The following is a 21,316-nucleotide window of genomic DNA, read 5'->3' as shown; positions in this document are numbered from 1 at the left end:
TTTTGCTCTGCCAATTTTTTCAGGGGGCACCGGGGGAGGGGCACACCAAATCTTTGGGGGCATACGTGCCCCAATTAAGCCCCCCCGTAGCTACGCCACTGTTTTTGTCCTATAATCAGTGACGAATTCCTTTTGTAACTTTTGATGGAATTGCATAACCCTTCTAGCCATGATACAAGAGCTGGGTTAAGCAACAGACAGACTAACCAACCCGATTGCTGAACGATCAAAGTCATTACGTTATGTCCAATGTCATACCATCTGTCGGTTTGGAGTCGGTTTCATTAGTGTGAATAAAGCATGAAAGAATGTCCCTCACTTATTCATCTCATGTAAAACCGAGAAGAAATCTGTTTTTCGAGCGCATCGGAAGTGTAATCAATGATTTACCCTTCGGCAACCCTTGGCACAACTGTTTTGACTTCTGGTGTTGTTACTTGCACCAAGGGTGTCACAGAAAGTGATACAGGCCAACACAATGGTTCCCGGCAAAGCTAATAAGAATTGATTCAAGGAGCGCAGTTATGGATTTTCCCCCTCTCGTAGTCGAGTTTCGATTGTTTCTTGAAGGGCCGATTTCGGGGGAACACAGAGAAAGCCAGGAAACACGCTTAATAAGAATTGATTTTTTTGTAGCAAATGGAAAATGTGGCATTTCCAGACACTGAATTATCCTGAAACTTGCAATAAAACGCATTCAAAATTTGTTTAGATAGAAAATTTATTCGAAAAGAACAGACATAGAGTATCAACATAGGCCTAATACAAATTTGCAGTTAGTCAATGACTGGCAATACTTCTAGCCCAGTTATTTTCATGGTTATGACTTGCAATGTGGTTTCAACAAATTTGTTTCTATTCGACTAAAAACAAATACCAAATTAATTAGTAAAATAATACACAAAAAAGGCAATCCAAATTTAATATACAACACGTTCGATATAATACAATGAAATCAATGTTCATGGTTACCGAGATGAGTATGTTTCATATAGGCCTAAATTGTCTCTTTTTAGAAGTAAAGCTGAGAAAATGGAGTGATCTATTAAAAAGCAGAGCTTGATTGTAGATTCCTGCAATATTGGAATAGATTTAACTGTTGAATTATAAAAAAAGAATGAACATGATACAAAACTTTAGGTTTCCATGAAAATCGTATAAATATCTTTCTTGTGAAGTTGAAATTAATGTGGAAAATTAAATATGAAAAGGGATAAACGAAAATGCGTGAGTGGTGCGTCTGTATCTTTTTTTTTGGAAATGACAACACCAGTGGTCATGTAACTGCACCCATTACTGTATAATGTTCCATTCTTTAATCCCAAAGGGACAATGACCACCCTAACGATCACGACCCTTGGATGGAGTGCACGAGCCGTGCTTCCAAAGGTTGGATATCCTAAGGCCATTGACTGGTTTATCATGTTATGCTTTGCCTTCGTCCTCGGAGCCATCATCGAGTTCGCCACGGTGAATTACTTCACGAAGAGAAGGACGGGCATGCTACCTGGAATGGCTGATGATGAGGAGGATGACATCGCACAAGCCCAGGTAAATAATCTGTTTTAAAAATCACAACTAGAATTAAACAGATCAAGTTTTTTTTTGAAACTTTTCGAAGTTTTGCCGAAAAGAATTATTATACACCAACCTCTTTACTGCTTGCCGCAATTATTCGTATTTTATACTTACTTTTATCTTCAAAATTCCCCAAAAAACTTATTTAAAAGAAAACTGATTTGGAACTGCAAGAAAAATGTCTGATAAGCTGATTTGTGACAATTTGGACGAAAACGGACAAACAATGAGGAAATTATGAATTGTTAAAGGTAGTAACTGAAAATCATTTTACCAAATGTGATTTCAAATTCCCCGCAAATGTAATGTCATTGTGAGCTACTCCGCTTGCATCAATGCAAATTATTTTAATAACTTATTTGCTATAGGGATGGGGTCCTCTGTTGAAAAACCCCACTGATTCTTTACTATAAGGTATAGGACAAATGCAGAGAGCAAAGCCGCTATTGATGCACCTCCTGCCCCCCCCCTCAATAAATGTCAGTTTGACATGAAAATTAGACTTTTGATTATTTTTGTATACTAGTAGACTTGTTAAGAGGTTGAACGCTGCATTTTTGAGTACAAATGTCCCACTTGGCACAAATGTTCCTTGAGTCAAAAGAAAAAGATTCATCCAAAGAGACACGCTGTCTCTGTGCAAATAAGCAAGTAATTTGCATAAATTTGCATATTATGTCGATATAGTAAAAACAAGTATTTCAGAATATTATATTTAACCAGAACTGCCCTAAAATTGGAAATAAAGACTGAGGGTAAGACAGGGAAGAAAATTGTCATAAAATAATTGGGATATCCTTGTTTATTATTACCTAATTTACATAAATTATGCAAATTATAATTTAAAACAGAGTATTTTTTCATGAATCCTGAACTGTTTTTAAAAAACAGCAACTAATACACAATGTCAACATTCTACATGAAAGAGAATATATTAGCGAAAACATCGATATGCTTCATGACAGTATAAGTGTCTTAATTTGCTTAGAAAGAGGGCAAATATGTCAAAATGTATGACGTGATATTGCACTAAAACGAGACCAAAACAACCACTCTGTCCAGTCACACTCACGAATCGGACAATAAAGCGATCAATGGTATGTCATTCGAGATAACACAATCTCAACACAATAGCTTCCATCTGCTTCTCGTATCGCTTTTGTTGGTGTGTCTGCCACACCGTAATCTATATACGGGCAAAATGCATTTCGGTATCGGTAAAACACTATTAATTTTGTTTTATTTGTTTTTAATTTGTTTCTGTTGGAAAATTTACAGGAGACATTGCTTTGCAGTTTACTGCTTTTATGAAAGTCTGGCACATGAATCATGACGAATGTATCCTACCTCAATCCATATTTTAACTTTATCAAAATATATATCTTTTGGAGACCCCGAAGTGGCAAAACTGCTTCCCCCAGAATTCCCGCTACTTTACAAAACCAGTTTAACTTGTATAATCGACTTGGAAAAGACAGATGTATGAGACATCAGTTAACATGTTTCCTGAAGAAAGTTTTTTTTTTATTTAAGCCTACGCCCACGGGAGCCCTCCGAATTTATTCCATCCCCTCCCCGTATTTTGACTTTAAATTAAAAAAAATATCGTGTTTTCAAACCATCGGCAAGGTTAATTGCGTTATTTGGTATAATAAAGCAACTGTTATATCTATATTTTTATATTTACATTCATCATTGATATAATTATAATTATTATTAATATTACTATTATTGTTCTGCCGTTTGTAATAATTCTCTAGCACAGTAAAGGCTATAACCCAACGGGAGATTGTCTAGGATACCCTTTCCCTTTTTGGTTTCATGTATTAAAAAATAGTTTATTGTCTTTAGAACTCATAAAAGATTACTTATGCTTGTATTGATATCTTGGAAAAGATTGAGGATAAAATACTCTACAATTGACATGTAGAAGAGCTGTGGTACGTTGAAGAACAGCCACACAGCTCTTTATTTATTCCACTCTGTTGAATTCAAATATTTTTAGAGCCCAATCGGAAGAAAGATGCATTTCTATTAAACATATAGAAGATGGTTATATATCTCATAAAATAAGTTCGTGTACGTGACGGTGGTCTGTCTAAGTTGCCCAACCGTTTATTTTGTTTTGACAATATATATTTAGAATATCGTCTAAATGAAGCCCTCATCTGGAAAAGGGCACTTATTAAAGGCAGCATGTGCATTATAGAGGAGGCCCTGGTACTTGGAAGCGGGGGCTGAAGCTTGTTAAATTTCTTGGGACCAAAATTTTACATTAAACCTTTTTTGCTTTTCAAATTTTACTTGGATTAACTTGGATGTTGAGACGTAAAGCAATATGATTATGTGCCCCATCAAGAATTTACATTAAGAAATTTAACAAGCAAATAAACAAAAAGGATTGCACTAACACACGCAGCACCCCCCCCCCCCCCTTGCTTCCAATTACCAGGGCCTCCTCTATATAATGTACATGCTGCCTTTAATAAGTGCCCTTTTCCAGATGAGGGCTTTATTTAGACGAAATTCTAAATATATATTGTCAAAACAAAATAAAGGGTTGGGCAACTTCGACAGGCCTCCGTCATGTATATCGATAATGCTGTATTAATGTATTATATTAATCAATGAGTTTTAACCTGGGGTTGCCATTTTTTTCAAGCAATCTGCTTATGATGACAATCCTTCTTCTGCAAATTGTAAATGTTAACTAATTTGGTATGAGATCAGTTTTGTTTGTAATGATATTTTTAGTACACTTAGTTATGATTCATGCCAAAAAAGTTCTCAATATACTATATTTGTTATGTTATGGAAAATGTATTATATACGAATGATGTGATTGCAGAAGTAAACAATAAAATCAAATGTACAAGAATTTATTTTATGCGATGTAAAATAATGCCTTCTATGTTTTTTTTTTCAAGAGGAGAAAGTAAAGAGGCTTTACTGTGTGTAGTAAAATGTATCTTTCTTCCGAATGGGCTCTAAAAATATTTAGATTTAACATAGAGTGGAATCAATAAAGGGGTTTTAGTATTTTAGAGCTTACGTGTGGCTTTTCTTCAATATACCACAGCTCTTCTACATGTTAATTGTAGAGTATTTTCTCCTCAATCTATTCGAAGATATCAATACAAAAAAGTAATCTTTTAATAGTTCTGAAGACAAACTAGTTTTGAATACATTAAACCAAAAGGGGAAAGGGTATCCTAGGCATGCTCCTGTTGGGTTTTAGCCTTTACTGTGCTGGAGCATTATTACAAATAATAATGATAATAATAATAACAACAATAATAATAATAATGATAATAATAATATTAATGTAGATGAATATGAAATATAGATATAACAGTTGCTTCATTATACCAAAAACGCAATTTGCCTTGCAGGTGGCTTTAAACAGTCAGTCGGCAAGCCCTGAAAAAGTAGCTTCTTTTATCCAAGTGATATTCATGACTATAGGGTTTTTGCATTATTAATGAGCTTGGTGCGAACCAAAACACCTCTTTTTATTCTGCCATTGCTGCTCTAAATATTAACCAAATTTCATGTTTTTGGTATCTTTGTAAAAAAAAGAATCATTCTTTCAGGTCATGTGTGGAATTTTTTGAAAATGTTGTAATATAGGGAAAACTTTTGATATAAAACATGAAACATAATGATTTTTTTCATGCAACAAATGTTGTTGTTTTCACACTTGATTTCTGTTTGAGCACAAATGATTTTTAGATCATAATAAAGCTGAAGATCTACGCTTTAATATGATATATTTTGTATAAGAAGATGTATCTTAGATGGGTCAGCAGCCAGCTTTACATAGGCCAAGTACATTTAGCAGCTCAAAAACAAGAATACTGCACTCTGATTGGTCACAGAGACCACACACCTACGCAAATTCCAATGTTCCCCACACTGGGCCTCTGCAAGGTCACACTCACCATGTGGTAATCTCTTCAAAAAACCCGCGCCTGTTGTTGTGAAAACATTATTCAGCCAATCAGAACTCTGGATTTTATGTTACTGAGAAATTTTAGAAATCTCGTCTTGCATCTTGATGGAAAAAGCTGGCTGCTGACCCATCTAAAAGATGCCACATATCAAGAGTGACATTGTAAGAAAGTATAGAGTTTGAGCTTTCTGATGATATAAATAATGTTGGTACCTAAAACACAAAATGTTGCACAATTTGCAAGTGAAAACAGAGGAAGAAAATTCTGTTTGATGCATCTAAGATGCCACATATCAAGAGTGACATTGTAAGAAAGTATAGAGTTTGAGCTTTCTGATGATATAAATAATGTTGGTACCTAAAACACAAAATGTTGCACAATTTGCAAGTGAAAACAGAGGAAGAAAATTCTGTTTGATGCATCTTTTCTGGTAAAAATTCACTTATCTATCAAAATATTTTATTCAAAAGAAATGACCAATATGAAAGAATAACATTTACTCTTCCCAATGGTACAAAAATAATCAATTTTACTCCAGGAGAAAGTGGTTAAATTCTTTGAGAAAAAAGTCTCACAATTCACGAGATTTTGCAGGGACATGAATTCAGCCACGAGAGGACTTGGATAAATCTTGCCCATTTGCTCATTAACACAGGGGCTTGCCGACTGACTGTAAAACACGATATTTTTTTATTTAGTGTCGAAATACAGAGAGGGGACGGGGTAAATTAGGAGGGATCCCGTGGAAGTAGGCTTAAATAATAAAAAAAACTATCTTCAGGAAACATGTTAACTGATGTCTCATACATCTCTCTTTTCCAAGTCGATAATACAAGTCAAACAGGTTTTGTAAAGTAGCGGGAATGCCGCGGGGGAATGCAGTTTTGCCACTTCGGGGTCTCCAAAAGATATATATTTCAACAAAGTTAAACTATGGATTGAGGTGGGGTACATTCATCGTGATTCATGTGCCAGAGCTTCATTAAAGCAGTAATCTGCAAAGCAATGTCTCCTGTAAAATTTCCAAGAGAAACAAATTAGAAACAAATAAAACAAAATTAATAGTGTTTTACCGATACCGTAATGCATTTTGCCCGCCTCCCATAGATTACGGTGTGGCAGATACACCAACAAAAGCGATACGAGAAGCCGATGGAAGCTATTGTGTTGAGATTGTGTATCTCGAATGACATACCATTGATCGCTTTATTGTCCGATTCGTGAGTGTGACTGTGACATAGAGGTTGTTTTGGTCTCGTTTTAGCGCAATATCACGTCATACATTTTGACATATTTGCCCTCTTTCTAAGCAAATTAAGACACTAATACTGTCATGAAGCATATCGATGTTTTCGCTAATATATTCTCTATCATGACATGTTGACATTGTGTATTAATTGCTGCTATTTATAAAACAGTTAAGGATTCATGAAAAAATACTTTGTTTTAAATTATAATTTGCATAATTTATGTAAATTAGGTATTAATAAACAAGGATATCTCAACCATTTTATGTCAATTTTCTTCCCTTTCTTACCCTAAGTCTTTATTTCCAATTTTAGGGCAGTTCTGGTTAAATATATATTCTGAAATACTTGTTTTTTCTATATCGACATAATATGCAAATTTATGCAAATTACTTGCTTATTTGCATAGAGACAGCGTGTCTCTTTGGATGAATCCTTTTCTTTTGACTCAAGGAACATTTGTGCCAAGTGGGACATTTGTACTCAAAAATGCAGCGTTCACCCCTTTTTTTGCAGTTAACAAGTCTACTATACATCTTGCACCATCTCTCTGCACTGTTTTGTATCTTAAAAAGTTTTTAGCACTTACATCTTACAAGTCTTTAGTGACTGGATATAAGAACGCTATATTTACAAACATATCCAGACATTTTGTCGCATATATTCTTTTTTGATCGAACAACCGATCCGAAGAAAATTCATGTTCCTATAAAATCGTAAAATAGATCCACTAGAACATGACTTGTGTTAGTATCATCCACCTTAATACACGCAACATCATTTTTTATACTCGTTCGATATTGTGTATTAAAGGTATGGTCCGTGCTGAAAGTATTTATATCTTAATACATAGAGTAGAATTAACTGAGCAAAACGCCGAAAAAATCATCAAAATCGGATAACAAATAACAAAGTTATTGAATTTTAAAGTAATATTTTGTAAAAACAGTCGCATGAATATTCATTAGGTGGGCTGATAATGTCACATCTCCACTTGTTCTATTGTATTTTATTATATGAAGTTAAGTTTACTCAATTTTTTTCCTCCAAGAACCAGAAAAATTGGATCGACAACTGATTTAGTGCATTAGTTATTTATTGCTGCAACTTATTTCATCATAAGGGAGACATATTATTCACACAAGTATGAAATAAATGATGATTTTATGTAATAACATAAGAAAACGGAAAGTGGAGATGTGACATCATCGGCCCATGACGACTGCTTCACAAAATGTTGCTAAACTTTAAACTTCAATAACTTTATTATTTGTTATCCGATTTTGATGAAATTTTCGGCGTTCTGCTCAGTTAATTCTACTCAATGTATTAAGATATAATGAACTGAAAAATATTAATAACGCTTTTGGAGGACTTTCCCAAACTTAAAAGGGCTCTTTAAAAACAATATGTTCATAGTGCAAGAGCTATAACTCAATATTTATCATGTTTACTGAATTTCCCCCTGTCATTTCTTCAATCTTATTCTCCCCGAACGACCAATCTAGGTGGAAAAGGTGGAAGCCTCGTTGATGAGAAGGAAGAAAAAGCGCTTCTCTCTCATCCGAGGATTTACGAGGTACCAGGGCAAGGTATCTCGGACACCTTCGGACGAAGATCGGCGATTCTCGGATCACTCGAACAACCTATGTTCAGACATACTCAATTGCATCACGGGAAATGCCGAATACAGGGAGAGCAGACTTCGGCGGAGCAAAGATCAGAAACCGTTCAACAGCGTCAGTAAAATTGATGAGTTGGCTAGAATTGGTTTCCCTCTTGGGTTTCTTCTCATGAATCTACTCTATTGGTGTGTTTTCACTCTTGATTATTAATTCATTTACAAAAAAGATTACTATACCTGCACAACTGAATGAATATCTTAGAAACAATCATATTCTGAATTCATCTACCTTCATAAGAGTTTACCAGAGATTCCTGCGCTATATCATTTTCAGTGCGTTTTTTACAATATGATTAGTCATTAATCAAAGCGTATTAAAAATGTAATATCTTTCGAGTTCATCTGGTATATATAAATATCAAACTGTAATTTGTATAGAGATTGTATATATTGGAAGTATTATTCAAGATTCGAAAACGAGTCGAACAAGAATGCTTGGACACTTATTCATTGTGTAACAATGGGGAGAAAACGATACATGTGTATATATCAGGATTAAGAATTAGATTCCAGGGCTCCAGTTCAAAAGAAAAAAAGTTGCTAAGATCTTGTTGGAATATCACTTTAAATTAAAAAGCAGCATTCTCACTTTAGTCATGGGAGTTGACATTCTAGCAAGATTTGTTATCATAGCGACTTTTTAACGAAATGCGGCCCATTAAAGTATAGTCTTGTGTGCAATTATATCTTATATTGTTAACACTTACATAACTTAGCCTAGGCATGATTGCATGTCAAAATTTTAAAACTAAATTTAATAGCATGTAACAGAAGTTCGACGGGGTATCTCAATGGGTGGGGGGGGGGCAAGAAAACCTTAAAGTGATTTTAATTTTTAAATTTGATAAATAGGGGCATGATTGAGATACACGATCCAAAACGCTCTCTTTCAATTATTGAAAAAAAATGGGTGTCGCTCCTTCCCCCCCCCCCCCGGCGTTTCTTCGGGACTTACAGAATTGCTTTTCTTCTCCTGAGAAGCAAGTTATGTCCTATGCATGACTTTCATAAACTTTGTTCAGATTCTACTACAAATATGTTCACTACAGTGTACATAAACCTAATTTGATATGTAGGCCTACTGTGATCTTGATGACTCATACGAATATGTCATGACAGTTTTTCTTTCACAATTAATGTTTTGATAGAATTTTGCAGTTGATCATCGAATTTCTATATATTCTCGAAAACTTATACAAAGGTGAGTGGAGGATCATTTACGGCAACTATCATCGATAGTTTCCCCAATCAACCATAGTAACACGCCAAGGCCTATATTTCTTCGATTGGTATATAATATTCATTATATCCATAATAATGTATGATATGGACCTGTAGTATTGTGATGAAAAATACAAGAAAATTTTATTCTATTGGAAGGATGGATAAAGATCTTTCAAAAAAATATAGAGCAAACAACGCTGTTGACTGTTTGTTACCTTAATTTTTATTATAATCTTTCTGTTTTTATTTATTCACATAAAGGACTTCCATGCAATATTAAAAATGTTAACAAAAAGTTCAAATGAATAGAATTATAAACGTTAAAATAGAAATGTATAAGTATCAATTGCATGAAAGAGAAAATAAGACAATATAATGTACGTAAATTGATATCAACGATGAATACAAATACACGATTTTTTAAATGAATAAAGAGATTTTTTCCTATTGCAATAGGAATATGATACGCAGCTATATCGAGTTGTTTTACACCGATTGCACCTGTATACCTCTTCCAATCATTCAACTCTTCTATTTCCTCCTGAGTTTTTATGTTCATATAACAAGTTTCTAATGGCACCGTGTGACTCTTAAATCGTGGAAATTCATGACTTTGATAACACATTCCTTTTTTGTAAGGTAAATAACCGTGACAACAGGAATTGATATGCACTTTGAAAACGATCCCACCATTCCATGAAGTATCTTCCCTTCTTGACAAAGCTTATGTCGTTAAATTCAATCCAGTAGGTCCAAGATAAGACCTAGCAAGTCATTATTTCGTTGACAGTGAGTTTTCCCGCCGAAGAATAAGAGGAACATCCTCAATGGTGGTTTTATTTGGAAACTGTCGTCTGCTAGCAACTTCTTTCACAAGATTTCGTTTGTAAGCACGCCATCTCTTGTCGACGAGGTATCCAGCGAAGGTCTCGTCGTATGTCGGGAAGAGCTCCTCGACTTCTTGCTTCATCGGAAGGAGGCATTTGCCACGATCATGACGCATGAATGCTACTCTCGATACGAGCATGACTTCGGTCTTGTGTGCGGCGATCAAATGCGTCTTACGTAGATCTTCGCCTGTCAAATCGCGGAAAGAAAGAGAAGTGCGTCATAAATACATTTAAGAAAGTCTACTAGACACCCTAGACACTAAAAGGGAATAAAAAAATTGCTTCTAAGGAAACTGTATGCACTAATACCTATTTCCCACTGTCGTGTGATCCGTTACGAACGCTAGAATTGGCCCTTCGTCACTGATCGCGAAAAATCTTTTAGCCATCCATTGTTTTTATGTTTCTTTATTTTTTCGATCATAACGATTTCCACGACTTATGTTTTACGATCTGATAAGATCAATAGGGGCCTATACCATTTATATGATTACTCCAAGAGTAGAACCAACGCTTCAATCGTTACAGTGGGAACTAGGTATTAACAAAAATATTACTTGATAGGAGAGAGCTCAAGATTAACCACGATCGGACGTAGATTTAACAACCATGAAAACCTATATACCCCCCCCCCTTTCAATCCCCTTCTAAATTATAACCCCTGAACGCTCGCTATGTACAGCCATGAAACGATGAAGAAATATTTCTTACACGTGATGGGCGGCTCGTCATCTTCACAGGAATTGGAATTTTTTCAGTATGGATAATGACAAGAAAATCGGCATATCGGAATGCGGTACCATTTCAGCAACAAATTTGAATGATATCGTCTTTTAGTCAGAAAATATGCCACCGTAGATCATAAAGACCATTAAGAGGTTAGCACATCGATATGCCCTATCCAAAAATATATCCACTTACCAACCCCGAAGAAGTCCCCCTTCCCAATAGTGGCAATATGCAGAAGCTTGCGAACCAGTTTCTGGTATTTCTCGAGTTTAAAGTCAGGTGACACCCCGTGGTTTGCATCAAGGGGAGGGGGAGTTAGCTTGACTCTACCGAATGGTAGTTTGTTCTGTAGGAGTACCACCTCCCTGACAATCTTGACATCACCAGACATGATGAAGTAGACATCGTCAGGTGCATCTTGCAGGTCACTCACGATGACCTGAAGTAAAAGGTGGGAATATTCATATGATTAAAAGTGGACATGGAGGTGGGGTTGATGGCATCCCATTTTCTCGGTCGGCCCCCCCCCCCCTCGACCAAGAAAACGAGAAAAAGAAAGAATAAATATATTGTATAATTTTCTGAATATGATGATGATGCACAGCATTTGTATAGCGCCATTATTGTTATGCCACAGATATTCAAAGGCGTACTTTTGGCGCATATTATGTCAAAACCCATTTCAAAAAATTGTATGAAACAGGTCAAAACATTTGGCCCATCCGCCATATGGCTCATTAATATTGTTAAAGGGGAAGTTCACCCTGAAGAAAACCTTATTGTAAAAATAGCAGAAAAAGTAGTAAAAAATATTGGTGAAGGTTTGAGGAAAATCCGTTAAAGAGTAAGAAAGTTATTTGAGTTCAAAGTTTTGGATTTGTGACGTCATAAACGAGCAGCTGCCCCATGTGTTCTGTAACATAAAAGGCATGAATTTCAAATTTTGCTTGGTTCCTGATGACTTAATTTTGTTTTCTATTCATTATCGGGTGTGAAATGATTTGTCTATTGATATACAAAAGGTACAGTGAAAACCATTTTCAATTTTCTGAGAAAATGACATTTCATTGATTTTTTACCATTCGCTATGTAGGAATGCTGCTCGCATATGACGTCACAAATCAAATAATTGAAATTCTAATAACTTTTTAATTATTTGATGAATTTTTCTCAAACCTTCGACAATATTTTTTATTATTTTTTCTGCTATTTTTACAATAAACTTTTTGTCAGGGTGAACTTCCCCTTTAATGGATACGAAGAAGACAGAGAACTTACGGCGTTTGATGGATATTCAATAACCTTCGCTCTATCGTTAGTAGCTATTAGTTCATCATCTGTCCATTCACTAAATGTTGATAGTGAACTCAATGCTTTGAATCTATTGTCCCATTCCTGCTGGTAGCTACGACGTAAAACCATGTCAAAATCGGGCTTATCCAAACGAAGAAATTCAGAGTCAACTATACAAACAAAAAATGAAATTAATATGGCATGTTTTGACAAACCCGATACTTGGAACCATTTCATAAAACTTAATATAACAAATTTACAGTTAAAATTTACCGAAATCATTCTATTTGATTGACTGATAGTAAACTTGTTATAAAAATGTTTGTTATAATAACAAGCTTTTTATTCAACGAGACCCTAGCATGCAGCTGTGCATGGGAGTGCTATACGAAACTTGTATAAAATCGACTGCAAATTCGTTTACAAATTTGAATTCGATTGATTGGTAATTTATTATAGATTTATTATTTATGCCAACTAAAACCTTCTCCGAGGGTCACTAGATAATAAAAATAATCTGATAATGGTATTTGTTGTAAGACTGTTCGCAGCATAAGATGAATTGTACAGAACTTTTACATATAAAATCAAAAGAAACCACGAAACAGAACCCTCTTTGAAACTGGAATGGACGAAACTCAGAAACTTCAAACTAAACAAAATGAAAATGTGACGTCAAAGTAAGTGTTTCTTTTAAAAAAATTAAAACAGCCCAACTTTCTTTTAAAGGAGTTCATCCTAACGATAAGATCGTTTTCATAATTTCAACAAAAAATAGAATGAAATATTGGTGAATGTTAGTTCTTTTGATGAATTTTAGTTCTATTAGATTTATGTTACATTAAATTTTTTTGATGAGTTAGCAAATTACTTTCTGCTCTAGTTTTGAGTAAAACTTAACTTTAATAATGTTATATGTTGCCAGCCTTTACCTTTACATCTAATAGAAGCACCGCGTTTCGTACCATGGAGTAGAGCAAGTTCTCCAAAACTTGCCCCTGCATAGGTTTCCCCCATCTGTCTCGTGTTTGTTTCACCTGTAACCATAGTTAACGAATTTACCATTTTCATCGTGAGGTAAAATAATGCATTATTAATTGCAGAAAATAGAGAGTGATTGAATACAATTTCCATTTCTAAATATTCCACATCAATGATTCAATCAAATTCGGATAATGTATAGCTTGGATATCGCAAGGAAAATGTTCATGTATATATAGGCCTACAAATAAGTCCGTTACGAAATATTGATTGTGGGGACATAGAAGTGGGGAGGGGAGGTGTTTCTCGTTTTGGAAAGGCGCCAAGGGACTTTATTTCCTCCTAACCCTCTCAAAAATGGGGGAAAGGGGTACACTTAATGGTGTATCAACGTCTCCTTTCTTTTTATTTCTTTTGTATTATCTATTCCATTTATTATTTGTTCAGAATACGGAGGTACATCATCGTCATTTTTCTTACTTAAAAATAGGATTGATATTGACCTTTTATTTATTCAAGAACATTGTTGCAATATTAAAATATAGTTCCACACTTCTATATAAGTTATTGAAAAAGTTATTTCGAGGCCAACCTTGATCAGGAAAGTAAAATAAAAACCAACATTAAAAGATCATAGTGTAATTCAATAGAATTAAAATCCCATATGAAATAAAATAAAACGATTGGAATTCGCAGGGGAAAGCAAAAGCCATCAAAAAAATCGGAGAAACTCGAAAGCGAGGGAGCATAGCAATCAAGGTTGTCATGGGGTGCTTTTGCATTTTTTCTAAAGTGAAATTAATGTATTTCGTTTAAAAAATGGGGCTCGCATTCTGAAGTCGGGTTTTACTTGAACTCAGGTTTAAAGTTATGGTTTAAGTATGGACAGCCAATTGTTACATAATCACTAACAGTAAAGATATCATACTTTCAGCTCATTCGGCTCTCAAATCATTCATAATTGTGTAGGAATTATTGTCTTCACCATCGCCATGAATCAGGAAAGACCACAGTAAACATAAGAAACATACAACTTCATAAAAAATTTGATACTTAGGCTTCCCATACTTAAATCACAACTTTAAACCTGAGTTTAAGTTAAACCCGACTTCAGAGTGGGGGCAATTGCTCCATTCACCCCCCCCCCCCTACTGTGTACGACCACGAATGGGATGATTTTGCTTGACATATAGGTAAAATTATACACGAGACAAAATTTGCCGCTACTATTTGTAATCCCTCACCCGTTCTTTTATCAGTCTCACTGACTTCAACGATGACGGATCCAGAGAGAATGAAATAGAAGGCAAGACCAGGATGTCCTTGACGAACGATCACTCGACCAGCCTCAAAGGAATCATAGTAGATCACAGCAGCTAATTCATGTCGGATGGTCGTCGAGTATCGGTCAAAACATTTCAACTAAACAAAGAAAAAAATGTAAGGAAGGATGATTAGAAAAGCATGTCCAAAATATATGAGTTGGCAACTCGATGACGCTTTGGCAGGCCTATAGGGATTGTTTGGAGAATGGGTGGGGGAAAACGCATAACAATAGGCGTATAGGCCTACTGAAAGCAAGCCAGTGGATGGGTTGCAACCAATAATCTATTCCCACTACCCCCCCCCCCCCCCATTTATATTCATGCTAATATAACATCAATAACTTACAGTAAAATCTCTCATAGTATTGAGTATTACGGAGAATGTACGATTAATTGAATTCGAGAGAGAAGGGAGCCCGGCAGAAGACTGACGAACAGAAGGCCATGACCCACCCCCCCCCCCCTCCCCCGAAAAACCCCGATGAAATAAATATCTATATCTCATATCATGTCAAAATCTATATCACAAAATTCGATCCTTAAAAACGATCGAACTTTGTATAAATTTTGCCCTACATGCGATGTGTGGCCTTCTCGTTTATCATAATTATTGTTATTATTATTGGGGGCTCATTATACGCCACCAGCTGAAAGAGAGACAAATTGAAAGATCGAGAGGGAGAGAGTAGGTGAGACAATAAGGCAAATTGAAAGTGTAACTGCAGTTATTTTGTTTAGATTTTTTTTCTTCATGCTCAATAATCTTTCATAAAATCATAATGAAATTAAGTATGTGTCTTCATTGATTGATTTTATTTTATTTTATTTCTGCATTTATGATGAATATGCAACATAAAATCTACAAAGGTGATATAACAGCCTTAAAAAAAGATATCAACTATATGCATTATTCACTTGAAAAGGGAATATCACTGTTTAGTAGAATGTAAGCAGGAGACCGCCATCGTAAGCGATTAAGATTGAAAATGACGGCGGCCTCGTGAAATGTGCGAGTAACGTGTGATTAAAAGACTTATTGAACTCTTGCAGAAGAATTGGGATGTCAGGGAGATTTTTTCTTTCTCAGCGACGGACGGAGACTTCTAAACAGAGTAAATGTATTGTCAATTGCCCGTTATTAGTGACAAACAAGGCTAAGAAGTCTTTGATGAAATTGGTAAATCGGAAGAGAAGTCTTTTCCTAGTTTCACAGCAGATGAAAATAAATGCGAAAATATCGTTTGTCCAGAAACAACGATTCATCAATTTTCGACAAATAATTCTTTGTTGTCTTTTTTAATGACGGGCATTAGGCAGTACATATAATCCGTATTTGAATCCTCCGTATATCTCTGAGCTAAAAGGGGGAGAGAATGGGAGGGACAAAAACAAATCTGAAAGCAGGCCGGGGCCCGGGGTCGCAATTAAAAATGAAATCATACCCTATCAACGAAGCCAAAGAGATACTGGAGCTCGTCTTTCGTTCTCTCCCATGAATTCTTGATCATGATATTCTTAGCCCTGGGGGGCAATGTACTCATCGACTGGACGTTTGATTTGAATGCATTGACATCGAAGGTAAGAGTGTTTTCCTCAGTCCCATCAGATTGACGAACCGTGAATGACTTGGAATCTTCCTCACTAGAAAGAAGCTTTGACCACTTCAGATTGTGCTTGACTGTGTTAGCGATGGCACGGAAGCGTTGTAAAGGTGTTCGATATACTTCCTGATTATAAAAAACAATCATTGTATCAAAATGATTAACCGGTATATAGCAACCATAAGTTTCATATAATATGGTTCCATGACTTCAGTCAACTATTACGTATGATACTAAACAAACACATTCATGGGATGGGAGGAAATAAAAAAATATATTATTTCGTTTTCTCAATCACTTGTTTTATTCATTATTCCAACATATATTTCCCGATTGAAATAGGCACTTTTATTTCACATATTACCAGTTAATGCCTATTTGAGAGACGTGAACTTGTGAGTTTTCCAAAGAAAATACAGCTACGAAATGATGGTAATTACACAAAAACAACTAGGAAATTAAGCTGTTTACTGAAATTATGCTCTATTTAAAAGATTAAATAGAGAAATACCCATCTATAATACGTAACATGGCCGGTATGATGGCTGGCTCACTTCCGGGAACCAAGCTTTCGTAGTATTTTATTGGCTCGTTTTTCCATTATCTATCTAAAGCAGCGTTAATCAAAACTTTGAATAAATGAAATTGCCTAGACTGACAAAATAAAGGTTACAACGATATGATGAAAATGGATAATCTAACCTCCTGATTTTCGGCATCTTTTTTGGCATCACCCAGCATCCCTTCCGGAGAAACCTTCTCAACGTGAGCCTGGATGATAGCACTGGCTTCTTCTAATGTCTTGGTCGTCGCCCCACCCCTTCTCCTCTTCAATTCAGGATTCATTATCATCATGATATCCTCTGCAGCGAGGTCATCGAGCTCATCCTCTTCTTGGAATGGGTCGTCATCCATGATGGCTTGTTTTTTTATTATTACTATTAATAAGAATTATTGTTAAAGTTGTTTTAGTTTTGTTCTATAAAATCAATTCTTAAGAGTAATCTTTAGGAAATTACGAAAAAAGCCAATATTTTTCCTCCATTCTGATTTTCCTATTTAAAAAAGGGTGATTTGTAAAAAAGGGTGATTTGTAAGATAAAGCTGATTTGACTATGGTCAGTACTTCAAGCCTAGATGCTATTTTCTAGCAAAATTCTTCCTAGCGCCTCTAAAGTAATTCTTCTATATATACGTTCGGTAAAGTTGATGTTGTTACGCATGACGTAACAATGGACATGCGCGATCACGTGATACAGGTGCGCAGTAACTTCGCATAGTGCGCGACAACCAGGAGACAACAAGTGATCTTTAAACATTATTTTTTTTATATCATTATTTTTGTATATCTGAAAGAAATACAATTCTTGATATCAAAATGATGAAAATAAAAAATCAAGCAGAATATTTTGTTTCTTTTCATTCAAATCATGAGGGGGGTAGAGGACATCCTGTCCCCCTCTATAGAGCCGTAGCCGGGGGGGAGTCCCTGGGTTCAGCGGAACCCCGCCTGTCAGTTCATGCACTCGGCTGCTTTGCATTATCTGGCGATAGATGCTATTCTGTAGACTAAGAATTTACACAACAATAATAAATCAAAGTCAATGCATTGATATATATTATATTCAAATCATGAAATTGTGATTTATTAATCAATTATCTTCAGTTGGTTTTCTCCAACCATTTAAGAATGAATATTATCTCGTTGATTTTCACATGGCAAGCTAAACAATATAATCTCAATTTACATAAAATTTATAAATGCATGCACAAAATGTGCTCCAATCTAACCTGAATATTCAGATGACCATTGTCTATTAGTCATTCACCCAAATAAGTAAATTTTGTAAATAATCAATTTCCAGCTTTTCCTACGAAAAACAATGATTCCTTTTTGGTATATAGAACAAAATTGGTGTACTGCAATGATTTAAAGGACAAGTCCAACCCAACAAAAAAGGTGATTTGAATAAAAAAGAGAAGAATCCAACAAGTATAGCACTGAAAATTTCATCAAAATCGGATGTAAAATAAGAAAGTTATGACATTCTTAAGTTTCGCTTACTTCCACAAAACAGTTATATGCACATCCTGGCTGATATGCAAATGAGGAGACAATGACGTCTTCCACTCACTATTTCTTTTGTATTTTATCATCTGGGGCCCGTTGCATAAAACTTTTTACCTGAGAAAACTCAAGTTGTTTTTACCGGAGTTTTTGCCCTGTGTTAAAGTCAATGGTAGAAATCAGACTAACATTAGTTTTCAGTTTTTACCAGGTTTTTTTCAGGTAAAAAGTTTTACGCAACAGACCCCTGAAATATGAAATATTCTTATTTTCTCCTCATTGTCAAGTGATGCAATGATTAATTCATCCTTGAACATGTGGAATTAGCTTTGTTTAATACTATATGGTTCAGTCAAGTTGGTCGCTGTTGTCAAATCTCTGACAAATAAAATTTTGTATAATTCAAACAATAAAAAACACAAGAAATCAGTCAGACCGCAGGTCCCTATGCTAATGAGCAAAAAGGTCAGATTCATCCAAATCATCTCGTGGCTGAATCCTCCCCCTTGCAAAATCTCGTGATTCGTGAGATTTTCTTTCTCTAAGAATTTACCTGTTTTAACCTAAAGTTAAATGAAATATTATTGCACCATCAGATAGAGTAAAAGTTACTCTTTCATATTAGTCATTTATTTTGTATACAATATTTTGTTAAATAAGTACATTTCTGGCCTGAAAATGTGCCTCAAAACTAAATTTTCTTCCTCTGTATTCTTTTGTAAATTGTGCAAGACTTTTTATTTTCAGCCTCAATGATATCTATATCACCATAAAGCTGAACTTCTGTACTTTCTCACAATGCCACTCTTGATATGCGGCACCTTTTAATCGGGTCAAGATCACACTTTTCCCACCAAGGTACATGACGAGATTTCTGAAATTTTGTACTTGCATGAAATCTAGAGTCCTGATTGGCTGGATAAGGTTCACGGAACAACAGACGTGGGGTATTTGAGGAGATTACCACATGGGAAGTGTGACCTTCCCACGAACCCAGGCACTGGAACCGTTGGAATTTGCCACTGGGTGGTCTCTTTGACCAATCAGAGTGCAGTATTCTTGTTTTCAAACTGCTTTATGTACTTGGTAAATGAAAAGTGTGATCTTGACCCGATTAAACCAATTCTTATTTTGAAACCTATATCATTTCAAAGCCACATATTCAGCTCTATCATATGAAAATAATTTAGGCTCAAAAATAAAGTGTGAAAATAGCAGCTTTTGTCAGGTGAAAATATTTCTTTTGTAGCATATTTTAGATCAAAATTTTAACCTATATTCCAAATATTTGAATAAAAACACATGACCTGAAAGAATGATTCTTTTTCTTTACAATGGTACCAAATTCATGAAATTCGATGCACAATTAGAGCAGCAATGACCGAATGAAAAGAGTTGTTTTTAGTCTAGGTGATTGGTGAAAAAATGTTCAGAGAATGGTAAAAGCATGAAAATTGGCATAGAGGTAGAGTAAGTTATTCTAATCACTTTTAGCAGGGGGTGCCAACGTGAATTTGCCAAACATAGCAACGGTTGCTAGGTAACATATTTACCTTAGTAACTGAGCTTTATTGGGCTTAAGTAACATTTTCATGAGCGATGTGTTGCATGAGTTTTAATCTAAAGCATGTTCCTTTGTATCACAACAGTTTTGGTCCATTTATTCACATCAACGGCTGCTAAGGGACCATTTCCATAGCAACAAATTGTTTATCATTGTTCAGATGAATATGATCAATATGATTTACTCAGAAGAGCTCAGAAATTAACTCTGGCCCATAGATTCCTCATGTGATTAATTTTTCCTTAGGAATACCTAATAAGCACCATAGCAACGGTTGCTAGGTAACATTTTTTCCACAGTAACCAATACCGTATTTTTTCATGATCATAATTCAATTGAACCATATCTTTTCTATTAAAGAATTTATACATTAATCACAACAACCCAGGAACTATTATACCATGTATACAAGCCAATGCAAAAAACCAGATGATGTAACATGTTTTCTGTAGCAACTAATGATTAAAGGTCTTACGGCAAGATTATTGATAGATAATTATTGATTGGCGTAAAATCTTGCACAAATTAACTACCTCATGATATGGTTCATATTTCCAAAGACGATGTCTATGAGTTCCATATTATTGGTATAGTAATGCTTGCTGCATGTTAGCAAAGGTTACTTTGTTAATGTCTGTTATTACTATATAATTTAGTTACCCATTTATCATTGAATGCCAGAAAGTAATTTTCAAATGAGTGCTTGGATACCACTTTATCTCTAGCTAACAGTAGTCGTTATCTTGAAAGCCAACAAACTCTGCCTTGGTTTATCCCTTCCCTTTCGAAGCCTGCAATGAAGATCATATAAGCTTTCCATACCGTTTCCGGACCTAATGCCATGTGCAGGCTTGCCTTATAGTTTTAGCTTTTCATTCTCAATAATGGTTGTTTTCAGGGTTTATTAGTTCTAATACATGCACTTGTACACATGGAGGGGGCGGTAAATGCACGCAAAGCGTGCCAACACTTAGAGAGCGCGAAGCGCGCTCCCTAGGGGAGTTTCCCCCTCCCACGCGAAGCGCGAAGCTTTTGATGTTTCATAAATTAAAATGAAAAGGAGCCGTCTCTCTTGTCTCTAGTGCCTATATCAGCTCCAATTCAGTTGACTATATTGTGTTCCTTGCACAAGGAACACATCGGAACATTTGTGATTTGTTTTATTTCCGCATAATAAAA

General features: G+C 35.3%; 2 protein-coding genes across 2 annotated transcripts in view; one reads left to right on the top strand and one right to left on the bottom strand.

Annotated features, from left to right (window-relative positions):
• LOC121414920 (gamma-aminobutyric acid receptor subunit alpha-5-like) overlaps positions 1-8,614 on the top strand; it is a 41,020-nt gene extending 32,406 nt beyond the window's left edge. The window contains exons 7-8 of the mRNA XM_041607970.1: positions 1,328-1,551; positions 8,287-8,614. Of these exons, the coding sequence (XP_041463904.1) occupies positions 1,328-1,551; positions 8,287-8,613 (551 nt within the window). The 3' untranslated portion in view covers position 8,614. The remainder of the gene's footprint in view (positions 1-1,327; positions 1,552-8,286) is intronic.
• Positions 8,615-9,595: 981 nt separating this feature from the next.
• LOC121414912 (cAMP-dependent protein kinase regulatory subunit-like) lies at positions 9,596-17,430 on the bottom strand. The gene is made up of 7 exons (XM_041607961.1): positions 17,208-17,430; positions 16,347-16,631; positions 14,824-15,001; positions 13,531-13,635; positions 12,584-12,768; positions 11,498-11,744; positions 9,596-10,763 (listed from the first exon to the last, which is right to left on the bottom strand). The coding sequence occupies exons 1-7, from the start codon at positions 17,418-17,420 to the stop codon at positions 10,462-10,464; spliced, it is 1,515 nt and encodes a 504-aa protein (XP_041463895.1). The 5' UTR covers positions 17,421-17,430; the 3' UTR covers positions 9,596-10,461.
• Positions 17,431-21,316: the final 3,886 nt, after the last annotated feature.

Source organism: Lytechinus variegatus, chromosome 1, assembly GCF_018143015.1.
Source record: "Lytechinus variegatus isolate NC3 chromosome 1, Lvar_3.0, whole genome shotgun sequence".
Taxonomy (NCBI): Eukaryota; Metazoa; Echinodermata; class Echinoidea; order Temnopleuroida; family Toxopneustidae; genus Lytechinus; species Lytechinus variegatus.
The sequence above is the reverse complement of the archived record's forward strand: the minus strand, read 5'-3'. Positions and strand labels throughout refer to the sequence as shown.

Excerpts from the sequence above, each read along its gene's own strand:
- LOC121414912 (XM_041607961.1), bottom strand. The coding sequence starts at position 17,420 with ATGGATGACGACCCATTCCAAGAAGAGGATGAGCTCGATGACCTCGCT. Across the intron at positions 15,002-16,346 it reads TCTTTGGCTTCGTTGATAGG|TTGAAATGTTTTGACCGATA; the intron begins GTATGATTTCAT and ends TTCTTTGTTTAG. Across the intron at positions 10,764-11,497 it reads GGGGGACTTCTTCGGGGTTG|GCGAAGATCTACGTAAGACG; the intron begins GTAAGTGGATAT and ends GCGATTTGACAG.